Source organism: Gadus chalcogrammus, chromosome 5 (genome assembly GCF_026213295.1).
Source record: "Gadus chalcogrammus isolate NIFS_2021 chromosome 5, NIFS_Gcha_1.0, whole genome shotgun sequence".
Classification (NCBI taxonomy): Eukaryota; Metazoa; Chordata; class Actinopteri; order Gadiformes; family Gadidae; genus Gadus; species Gadus chalcogrammus.
Window position 1 is genome coordinate 11,850,753 of NC_079416.1, and position 12,500 is coordinate 11,863,252.

Sequence of the window (12,500 nt, forward strand, 5' to 3'; positions counted from 1 at the left end):
AGACACGGTGGGCGGGAGCAACTGGGGGTATCTGCGTCTCCAATTGGTCCGTAGGTTTGGGTGAAAAAGGAATTATAAAATATTAAATTTGCATCGTCTGAAAAGGAGTGCTTCGATGCATGCTAATGTGCTTTATGTAAAGTGTACATGCCACAGATTCTGTATTAACCACAGGCATATATTTATGACGGCCAGTCGTAGCTTGAGGGCAGCAACGGCCGACAACGATGTCTGGGTCACAAGTCGAAGCGTTCAACTAGTTTCTCGTCATCACCGATGAGTGTTTTCAAAAGATTTGAATCGCAAATGATGCAGGTGGCTCACTCCTATGTTCTTGTTCGTGTGTGCGTGATGCGTGATGTGCGTGTGTCATCATTGCTGAGTCACACACGTGAGGTTCCGGTCAAAGCCACCTAGCTTACGGCGTGGAGCTTACAGCTGACTGTAATGAAAGCTGGCACTAAAACATTCAGCTGGCTACTAAGCCAACAGCAGCATCCAACTGCAATATCTTGCTTTTGACCTGATGTCGTCGACAAAATCATCTCTATAAAAACCCCACATTGCAATAACAGAAGAAAATTGGAACCGGAATCACCGACTAGCCTGATTTCACTGCCAAATACACATTTTTAATTATAAAACCCCAAAGATTTTGGTGTTGATTACCCTTGACACCCTTTCGATTCCAAGTAAGCTGTATTTCCATATCCAATATTTTTTTATTGCCCCTTTGTTGAAGGACATTTCACAAAGGAACTTTTTTTGCATATTGCAGGTAAAGCTCTTTTCCCGCCCCGGTATAAAAACTCACTTCCTGTTTGAAGAGGTTCTGGCGGTTCTTGAGCGAGCGCAGCTTGATCTGCTTCTCCTCGTGCTCCAGCTCGGCGTCGGGCAGCTGGAAGTAGGTGATGAGGTCGTTGAGCGTCTGCAGCACCTCCTCGATGGGCAGTGCCACCAGCGCACGGTTCTTGGCGCCCAGACAGTCCAGGTCCCTGAGTGGTGAGAGGAGAGAGGCTTTTATTTTGAAACTCACTGGTCCCTGCATGGTGAGGGGAGAGAGACTTTTATTTTGAAACGCACAGGTCTACGTGGTGAGGGGAGAGAGGCTTTTACTTTGAAACTCACTGGTTTCTACGTTGTAAGGGGAGAGAGGCTTTTACTTTGAAACATACTGGTCTCTACGTGGTAGGGGGAGGAAAAGTCAGGCTGAGGGGGGAGATTTTTTTCTTCCTTTCCTTTTTTCATTCAGGTCTGTCATCTAAATGCTAAATTCTACTCTGGGTGCATTTGGGTTCTTCAGCTGCAGAATACAATCCCTTAACTAGCAAACACTTTGAGTAGTAGTGGCATAAATACAAGGATCCTTTGCGTAAACTACCAAGTACACCTCACAGTGTAGCCTCAAGCGAAGCCACCACATTGGCTAAGCCACTAAATAGCAAGCAATCACATTGCATAACCTGTTCCGACAGTGTACAATGTACATCTATTCTTCAAAGAGTCGTTCTTTGTCGTTCTTTAATAGCTGTGATCATTGCCATAAAACACTTCGACAGTAATGCCTGCAACAGCTAGCAAGCGACAGTACTGGATGAGTTTACAGTTGTTTTGCACCGGAATGTGGCTTTCCAGCAGGAGGAGTGAGTGGGTTGGGGCCGGGGGAGTGGGGGCTGCTCTGTGACAGTGCGGTGCCCACAGGCTCATCCATGCTGAAATGCTTATTTCCGCTGGCCGGCTAAAAATAGCACCCTAGTCCTGATAGGTTGGCGGCCGCGTGGCCGCTGTCTATGTCAGAGTCAGGTATAAGACGGGGGAGGTGAGGTTGGAGGTGGAGGGAGGCGGTTTGCGGTGACGGCTCAAGCGACAAGCAGTTTTTTGGCTTTCGGGACAACATGGGAACGGTTGGGGACTCTTATTGGCTCTACATCCCTCATTGCGATGAGCAGTGGGTCCTGGTAGGCTGTGCAGACTCTACACACAAGACTGGGCATTGGGAGTGAGCTGTCAGGGGAAACGGCCGTTTGGATCCAGTTCATTCAGATCCCCGGTGTCTCACACACACACACACACTAACTCACAATCTCGCACACACACACTCACAATCTCACACACACACACACACACACACACACACACACACACACACACACACATACACACACACACACACACACACACACACACACACACACACACACACACACACACACTCATTCACAATCTAACACACACACACACACACTCATAATCTAACACACACACACACACACAAACACACACACACACACACACACACACACACACACACACACACATTCAATATCTCACACACACATGCACACACACCCTCAAAATATCTGACACACACACACACACACTCACAATCCCTCACACACACACACACACACAAACACACACACACACACACACACACACACACACAGACACACACACACAATCTATCACACACTAACAATCTCACACAAACACACACACACACACACAAACACACAAATACATACTCACAAGCACACACACACACACACACACACACACACACACACACACACACACACACACACACAGACACACACTCAAAATCTATCAAACACACACACTAACAATCTCACATAAAGACATACTCACAATCACACACACACACACACACACACACACACACACACACACACACACACACACACACACACACACACACACACACACACACACAAAGACATACTCACAATCACACACACACACACACACACACACACACACACACACACACACACACACACACACACACACACACACACACACACACACACACACATATGCACATACTCCACTGGGACCATGTGTGTTTAAAAAATATTACATACACACATAAAATAAAAAAATAACACACATGCTAATACACACACAATCACTTAAACATACACACACACCCTCTTTAGTCGTATCTTCAATAAGTTTATGCCGATCCATTTTACCAGTTTTACAAGGCCGCTATTCATGAGCTCATAGAATGAATTAACCTGACGCATGCTGACGGTTTAATGGTTCATATAATTTGACTACATTGAACTCCATTGACTCCCCTTTTAACACCTCCGCTCACCATGCTAAAGGCTAACTGGACGCAATAGCTCAATAAAGAGACGATGACCAATGGCTGGACCTGACGAAATCATAATTCATAACAAGTGTGTGTGCGTGTGTGTGTGCACGTGTGTGCGTATGTACATGATTGCATGTGTGTGCGTGTGTGTCTTTATGTCGCTTGTGTGCGTGTGTGTCTGCATCTGGGTATGTGCGTATGTGCCTGTGTGTTTGAGTGCATATGTGTGCACGTGTGTGTGCGTGCATGTTTGTGTGTGCGTGCTTGTGTGCATGCATGTGTGTGTGTGTGTGTGCCTGTGTGCGCACGTGTGTGTGTGAGTGTGTGCGTGCGTGTGAGTGTGTGTGTGTGTGTGTGCGTGCATGTGCGTCTGCATGGGTGCACATGTGTGTGCATATGTGTATGCGTGAGTGTGTGCGTCTGTGTGTGTTGTGTGTGCGTGAGCCCACCTGATGAAGCGGCTGAAGAGGCGGGTGGTGTTGCGGATGATGCGGGCGGCGCGGGACTCCTCGTGCTGACACCGCTGCAGGGTCAGCCCGTCGTCCATGTGGCCCTCTGTGTGGAGACACGCCTTTGGACACACACACACACACACACACACACACACACACACACACACAAATGTACACATGCACGCACACGAAAACACACACACACGCAAACACACGCAAAAACACACATGCACACGCGTATGCAAGGACACATACACACACACACACACAGGCACAAACACACACAAGCACACGCACACACACACACACACATGCGCACACACACACACACACGCACACACACACACACACATGCGCACATGTACACGCAGTCATGCACACACAGAGAGAGACAAAAATTGTAATGAATAAAGAGTGATTAGAAGGCTAGTGTCGAAGCTTGAGTGTTGGACTCCTGGCCAGAAAGGTCCTGGGTTCGATCCCCCTGTGGTCCGCAGCCTGAAGTCTAACTGGCTGGCAACCTTGGGCAAGATGTCCGACCACTTCCTTCATTAACAACTTAATCTGAATTCATCGTGAGCCGCGTTGGATCAAGACATCTGGTAAATGACTCAATGATCAAACTAAGATGCAGAAGAAGTAACAGCACTAAGGAGGTGGGAGAGGGAGAGGGATCTTTGAAGGAGAGACGAAATTAAGGAATTGAATTCGCCAAAAGGAAAGAGCAGAAGAGAGTGGGGAGTTCGAGGGCAGGAGCAGTAGAGCAAACGCAAAACGCCTTTGCCCTGAGAGGGAGACAAAAAAACCCTCCTCGGTCATTATCAGCCGGGGACGCACTAGGCCTCACTAAATAAACACAGGTGCAGATCCTCCAGGCTAGCCGGATGGGTTTGCGTGGAGAGGAGAGGGGTAAGCACACATTGTCTTAAACACATCGCCCTGGTACAGCACCACCGGGAGACAAAGCACTAACAAAGCGGGCTTCCTTAAAATATAATGGTTTGATCAAATTTGAAGCAATGCACTTCTTTTAAATTGCAACGTTCAAAGAAAACACCAGTAAAGTCGGCAGTGTGAGAATGTGTGCGTGTGTATGTGTATGTGTGTATGTATGCGTGCGTGTGCGTGCGTGTGTTCGTGCGTTCCTACCCGTCTCTTGAGGGGACCCAGGCGGGCGGACTTGACGTCCACGGCCTGGTAGGACAGCCAGAGCCCCGTGGCCATGTGCATGACGAAACACAGGGAGTCCCCGTACTTGATCTCTGCCAGCCCCATGCCGTCCATGTCCCGCTTAGGGCTGTGCTCCAGCTTCTCCTGCAGCCACAGGGGAAGCACACAAACACACATCAGCATGGTGAAGCTGGTCTGAGGGAAAGGGTGTGACATCGTGACACCGACCCAGGGTAGTGGCTAGAGTCATGGGTTTGGGGGGCAGGATGGTGTCCAGTTAGTGTTGGTCGAATCCCTTTCAAAGTCATCTGTGTTTGAACCCAAACGTCCTCAAGAGGCAACTTTGAGTAAGATTGCTGACTTCTCCCTACTCACATGTGTCTTAATACATGTGAGGATATTTAAAACCCAAAAGTCCTCACAAGGCACCTTTGAGTATTATGGCTGACTCCTCCCTACTCACATGTATCTTAAGTTCACTGTATGTCACTTTGGTTAAAAGCATCTGCTCACTGACTAAGAGCAGGCATCGCACACATCCGGGCATATAAGGTTGGCAGTCGCTCAGCTCAACAGTAGCTGGTTGTAGGTTCCATCCATCAATGCCAGCGGTGCGTATTTGATCTCCCATTAGGATGGGGGATAATTGAAAGTCATAGATGGCATCATGGCCCAAGTGCTGCCCGACCCCTGTGCCTCTCTTTGAAACATGCTATTGATTCACTCTAGCTGGGTCACTAATTGGCACACGACTGCTGGCAATTTCCACCAAAAGTCCATTACTGCCCTGCTTGTGAGTGTGTATAGTCATGACTGGTCTGCGGGTCGATCTGTTGAGGGTCTGCTATTGCAGCTGAATGAACCCTTTTTTGCATGCGTCTCATTAGCTCCACTTACCCATCAGATCCTTGAAAAATGGGTTTACAATGTTTGACTGTGTGTGTGCGTGTCTGTGTGTGTGTGTGTGTGTGTCTGTGTGTGTGTGTGTGTGTGTGTGTGTGTGTGTGTGTGTGTGTGTGTGTGTGTGTGTGTGTGTGTGTGTGTGTGTGTGTGTGTGTGTGTGTGTGTGTGTGTGTTGGATGACAATTAGAAGCTGTTCCTCTCTGATTTCATAATTATTTCCAGTTTATCTCCACAGAAGACGGCTAAAGGCGAACAGTATCACAGGAGGGCACCTTGTAGAAAAAAATAAAATAAATGTGTCAATCAACCTCAGGGTATAATCCCACTGGGTTTAAGGCTTAGTGTGTGTGTGTGTGTGTGTGTGTGTGTGTGTGTGTGTGTGTGTGTGTGTGTGTGTGTGTGTGTGTGTGTGTGTGTGCGTGTGTGCGTGCGTGCGTGCGTGCGTGTGTGTGCGTGTGTACGAGGTGTGTGTTGACCTTGGATGATCTGAAGCAGAAGGCCGTGGAGGTGGTGTCTGCCTTCTCGCGGTCCTGCAGCACCAGGCCCCGGTCCTCCGTGAGGGCCAGGTAGTGGCCCCTGGTCAGGTGACGCAGTCGGAAGGCCTGGCCCCAGCGGATGTGGCTCCCGCTCCAGCTGTGAAGTCACGACACACACACACACACACACATGTGCACAGACATGCGCACACACACACACACACACACATGCACACATTCACACACAAACACGCACGCACGCACACACAGTCACACAGACATGTAAACACACGCACACACACACTCACACACACACACACCCACACCCACACCCACACACACACACACTCACACAAACACAAGGGGAGACAAATATAAATGTGTAAGCCCTGGCAGCGCTAATATCCATATCATTAAATGCTAGCTAATAGCGCTGTCAGCTCACAATTAGCTAATGTTGTTGTTATGCTAATAGTGCATACGTCCCGGTTATCTGTGAGTGTAGTTATAATTATTCTAATGACGCAAGGTTAAGACGACGTACAGAGGTAGCATACACACACATCTAAGGGAGGACAGGTGTGACGGAAGAAAAAGGTGAAAGTCTCAGGGATCTGTCAGACACCTGAAGGTCGGAGATAGATGGCGAGGAATTAATGATTTAAAAATAGAAAGTGGCAGGGAGATGGGAGGGCTCAATGTATGCAGTGAAACGCGACCCACCTGATTCGGAGCGGTTCCAACCTCCACAGGGACCTCGCCTTGGCACCGGCCTTGCCCGTCTCATAGTTCACTATCCTGGGGACCCAGAGGAATATTAGTGGGTGGGGGGTCTGGATCTCCAGACATGTCACGGCCTCGCCGGTCACCGGTATCACTATTGTCAAGGTCATCCGGCGCTGAATTGAGAGATTGGCAATTCTTTTTCGATTTTCCCCCTCAGACACAGACAGACACACGTGCACACGCATATGCATGGACGCACTCACCCCTACGCACGTACACACACGCTCACACACACACACACAGACGCACTCAAACACACTCACAGATACAAGCAAGTACACACACACCCAAAGACACACACCACTTTTGTGGCTTTACCAGCACAGAAGTACATTTTTCAACCAGAGACATGTGCCAAGATTAGCCAGGGCAACGCCATCTATCCGTCGGTGATGTGGGTGACTGGCGAGATAAAGCGCGGCTTTCATCGCCCGTGCTGACAGACACTCTGACGGTTTCACCGCCAAACATTTAGGATATCTGTCTGAGTTACTAGATCGCTCCCTTTGTTCACTTTCAAGGACAAGTGGAGGTTGAGGAACGAGGAGACGCATGATAATATCTAAACCCCCCCCTCCAGGTCCCCCCGCGCAGCGCTATAAATAGACCTGTGTTTGATGTGTGTGGGCGTGAGTGTGCGAGTGTGACCGGGTGAGCGCATGTGCCCAGAAAATAAGACAGACACATCTCCTGGCACCCAGGAGTGGTGTGTGTGTGTGTGTGTGTGTGTTTGTGTGTGTTTGTTGGTGTGAAGGGGTGTGTGTGTGTCTTGTCTGTGTTTGTGCAGTGTATATACCGCATGTGTGTGTGTGTGAGATGGTGTTTGTTGGTAAGAAGTTGTGTGTGTGTGTGTGTGTGTGTGTGTGTGTGTGTGTGTGTGTGTGTGTGTGTGTGTGTGTGTGTGTGTGTGTGTGTGTGTGTGTGTGTGTCTGTGTGTGTGTGTGGGGGGGGGGGGGGGGGGGGGGGTTGTTGATGGGATGGTGTGTATGTGTGTGTGTGTGTGTGTGTATATGTGTGTGTGTTTGTTTTTGCTTTGTGTGTACGGTGCCCGCTGTTTTGACCCACTTCAGACCACTTAGCACCCATTTTCCCGCTGCCTACTGTATGCGCGTCAACATCGCGTTGCCATGGATGGAATGAAGCTCAGCCATTTTGGACCCCCAGAGAGCTGGCTGTCACAGTGAATCGAGGAGATCTTCTGTGACCCCCTCAAGGGAGATGGAGGGAAATGCACAATGGATACCTCACCGGTCGACCCATGTGTCCTATATTAAGCGCATCCTACTCTCTGCTTGTCATCTCTCTCTCTGAGATGTTCTCTATGCCTTGCCAATATTAGTCAGCATAAGACACTTGGAAGCCATCAGTAAATTCATTCTCTTCTATATTTCCTTCCATGTGTGTTTGAACAGGTGAGGTAGTTGCTTACTGACTGTGAACACTGTGTTACTCACCTCTGATGCTCCTCAGTCTGGTCCGACCCCGGGATGGTCAGCACCTCGTCGTGTCCGTGGAAGAGGCGAAGCACGTGACCGCCCAGGAGGTAGCCTATTGGACGAACACGAGACAGAGGCGGGACATTCGTGCTTTCGTTGGGTTTCCCCGTTTCAACCGTTTAACATTGTTTTTAACCGTTGGTAAAACGTACGTTAAAAACATCCTCACCACACCAACTACCAATTGCAAATAACAACAAGGAAGACGTAAATTAAATAACAGAATAATTATGTATTTATACCACACTTAAGTTACTAAATGACTACCCAGTGACTATGAAATGCTACTATAAAATATAAAATAGTGTAATAATTATTGGCCACGTTGCTCTTCAGAAAAATGTATTGGAATTTAAACGAGCCTAATCCGGTTAAATAAATGCCCCCAGCTCTCCTCCAGCTCCACCTGGGTGGCAGTAACTCGGTCAGACCCCTGTCTCGGAGTGGTGTGGCCAGAGCGGAGCCTTACCTTCTACTTTGTTGCTGCCAGAGCAGGTTGGGTGGACGTTCCACAGGGTCTGCATGAAGGACGCGTCCACCTGGATGCTGCCGTTGGAGATGGACAGGTGCTGACGGACGAGGGGAGGGACCACATTTAATTGGCTGACACGGTAACACACAAGTGTGGTGAGGCAATGCATCACACCCAGCAACAACAACAAACCCTTTCATCGCACAGACTTCCATGGCTTCAAGTATTATTTATATAGTTGCTCTGGGGAAAATAAATATGGCTCTTTAATAGTGTTCTTTTTATTAAAGGGGGACACTGTGCAGTGTTGGTGCATGTTGTGGCTTGGCCAGGCTATTGTTTGTAGCTGGCCCACGGCGCCATTGGTCAAATCTTTTATTACATTTCTCCCCACATCTGGTCGGTCTTACTCCTTCCTTAAAACAACAACGACTCCTAGTGTCAAACCCATGGCCGTGAATAAGCTCTTTGTCGCTATTTAAAGTCACGGTTGCCGTAGAGGCGATGGGGGCCCGCTGGGCAGGAAGCTGATGGACAGAGGCCTTTACCGTTTTGGGGGGACAGGTAGGGTCTAGGGGGGGGGGGGGGGGGGGGGGGGCACCATCTGGACATCATGCCAACCCCCTCCGGCCCGCCACATGGACGTCAGCACCGCACGGCTGCTGTCACTGAGTTAATGCATCATGCAGGACGTGTTTCAGAGCACTCCCCTCCGCTAGACGCCCCTAGGCGGGCGGAGGGGACAGAAATAACAGCAGAGGGGTGAAATGCTGGCCGGAGCTTTAGCTAGAGGCCTTTAGGGACAGCGAGCAGTTGGGCCCGTAGCTCCACCTTCCCGTCCCATCCCGGGCTCCAATAGACAAAGGGTCACGGAAACTACAAGCCTTGGTTCTGCTCTGTGAATGAGGATAAAGGGACAAGGCCTGATGCCAACGAGTTCAACACACTGTACCAAATGTTGTTTGGAGGAACGCCGATTCAGATTAAAATAGGTGGGAGATCCCATCTATATGTGTCTCGCAGGGGGAGAGACTCAAAGTGCAGGACCATTTAAAAAAAACGTCAACAATCTCAAAGGCAGCGTCTTCACATCCTCATTTGGAGTCTTTTCAGACTCTAAAAGATTGGCAGCTTTTGAAGTCCCGGGGGAAGGTTTTCCTCAACACTGTGTGTTCAGCTATGTCCAACAGGATTAGAATAATCTGACACACTGTCACATTGGAGATAAGCATAGAAGGACACCCGGAGATTCACACACAAACGCAGAAACCCACTCACACCTACAATGTCTGTCATCCACCTGTAGAACCATATTCTCTCATATATATCCGAGCGAGAAAGAGAGACAGATAGAGAGGGAAAGAGAGAGAGAGAGCGAGAGAGTGAGAGAGAGAGAGCGAGAGAGAGAGAGAGAGAGAGAGAGAGAGAGAGAGAGAGAGAGAGAAAGAGGGAGAACCGCAATAGAAAGCAAAAGGATGATGCAGAGGATTTTTTTTTTATGTATTCCCTCCACTGCACAACAGAAAGAAACTGTGGAAAGTGCATAAGCACATCCAGAGCCCAAACCCCTGGTTTATATTTGTAGCATGACGTTAGCATGATGTTTGTGGTTGTATGTGTGTGTGTGTGTGTGTGTGTGTGTGTGTGTATGTGTGGTGTAGTGTGTTTGTGTGTGTGTGAGTGTGTGTAGTGTAGTTTGTTTGTGGTTGTGTGGGTGTTTGTGTGGAGTGGTGTAGTGTAGTGTAGTGTAGTGTGTTGGTTTGTGTGTTGGTTTGTGTGTTTGTTTGTGTGTGTGTGTGTGTGTGTGTGTGTGTGTGTGTGTGTGTGTGTGTGTGTGTGTGTGTGTGTGTGTGTGTGTGTGTGTGTGTGTGTGTGTATGTGTGTGTGTGTGGTTGTGTGTGTGCGTGTGTTTGTGTATTTCGCGTCTTACCAAACACGCTTGTGTGTTGTGGGCACTGTACAAGATATTAAAGAAAGATGTGCCCTAACTCACCAGGTAACGCTCCGAGGACACACTGACCAGGATGAGGTCGTCCCCGATCCTGACCTTCTCCCCCTCTGACCTCTGCTTGGAAGCCGGGTGGATGGTCCACCAGCAGGCCTCACCTGCATCACATGACCACAGGGGCACGGACGGATGAAGACCACACACACACACACACACACACACACATTCACACGCATACGATTGCACGCGCGCACACACACACACAGGCAGAAACGCAAATTAGAAAATACACAAAACACGATTTAAATACACATCAGCACAGCCTGTAGGTACGGTAGGGTTTGTGTGTAATTGGTTGACACACTACTTTGAAGTACACACTATTCACTATAATGCAATAATATTTGAATAATTGTTTGTTTCGCTTAATGAATTGAAGAGGAAATTGCAAGCGGGGTGTGGGGGGAAAGCCTTAATGAAAACACACACAACACAATTACAGCATAGGTGTGCAAAGGATAACATACAGTGTGACACCAGGCACACAGGAGGCTGCTCTGCTCATGCAAGGTTTATGAAATGCTTCATATTAATAAACACACCGGGCGTCTGGCATCTGAAACAAAACAAATCTATCGGAGGGACCTAATCACTGCTGACAGAGCAACCGCCTGGCACATCCACAACACTCCGTAGAGGATATTAGCAGCGACGTCGGAAAGAAAAACACTCAGAGGACACTCCGGTGGGGAGGGAAGGAGAGGGAGCAGGGAGGGAGGCGGAGATTAAACAGAATGAGGGAGGAGGATGATAGAGAGAGTCAGAGAGAGAGAGAGAGAGAGAGAGAGAGAGAGAGAGAGAGAGAGAGAGAGAGACAGAGACAGAGAGAGAGAGAGAGAGAGAGAGAGAGAGAGAGAGAGAGAGAGAGACAGAGAGAGAGAGGGAGAAAGAGAGCGATGACAGACAGAGAACAGCACGAAGGCAGTGTTTACAAAAACAGAGACAAGAAAGAAACAAGGATGGATTGACAGAGAGAGAAGGAGAGGGAGACAGAGGGAGGGATCGGGGAGGGAAGGGGAGAGGGCGGGAAAGCTATGGTAGATAAAAGCAGCCAAACCTGTGGGATTTCTTCTCCTCTCACCTGTTGAATCCTCCTGCAGCCCCACATCAAAGGACAGCTTATCGGTCTGCGACCTTGAAGTCTTCAGACAGGTCAGGTACTGAGTTGACAACCAATGGGGAGACATAACAGAACATCCAGAGGCGGATTCAGCTCTTGCTCTCAATGCTACGCCACTTCAGCACAGTTTTTACCTTCAGAAAGCAATTCCTAGAAGGTCATTCTTGTTTTTAAGGGAACAATAATAAATCGGAAAACAAACAAGATTTGTGTTTGTGGGTCTGTGTTGGGGTATACTTGTGTGTGTGCATGTGAGTGAAATGTGAGTGAAAGTGTGTGTGTGTGTGTTTGTGTGTGTTGAAATTCATGTCCTCTCACCATAGCGCTAAAGGAGTGCCTCAGCAGAATGGCGTGTCCATACAGAAGGGTCCTGTGCCCACCGCCCTGAGCTGCCTGGAGGGAAAATCACACACACACACACACACACACACACACACACACACACACACACACACACACACACACACACACACGCACACACTCATCGCAACCA

General features: G+C 48.8%; 1 protein-coding gene across 1 annotated transcript in view; it reads right to left on the bottom strand.

Moving 5' to 3' along the window:
• LOC130382113 (ryanodine receptor 3-like) overlaps nt 1-12,500 on the bottom strand; it is a 111,008-nt gene that overhangs the window by 86,916 nt on the left and 11,592 nt on the right. Inside the window, exons 4-13 of the mRNA XM_056589722.1 lie at nt 12,326-12,400; nt 11,969-12,047; nt 10,873-10,985; nt 8,877-8,976; nt 8,366-8,459; nt 6,849-6,923; nt 6,126-6,282; nt 4,726-4,890; nt 3,574-3,695; nt 815-995 (exon numbers count right to left, since the gene is read on the bottom strand). Of these exons, the coding sequence (XP_056445697.1) occupies nt 815-995; nt 3,574-3,695; nt 4,726-4,890; nt 6,126-6,282; nt 6,849-6,923; nt 8,366-8,459; nt 8,877-8,976; nt 10,873-10,985; nt 11,969-12,047; nt 12,326-12,400 (1,161 nt within the window). The remainder of the gene's footprint in view (nt 1-814; nt 996-3,573; nt 3,696-4,725; nt 4,891-6,125; nt 6,283-6,848; nt 6,924-8,365; nt 8,460-8,876; nt 8,977-10,872; nt 10,986-11,968; nt 12,048-12,325; nt 12,401-12,500) is intronic.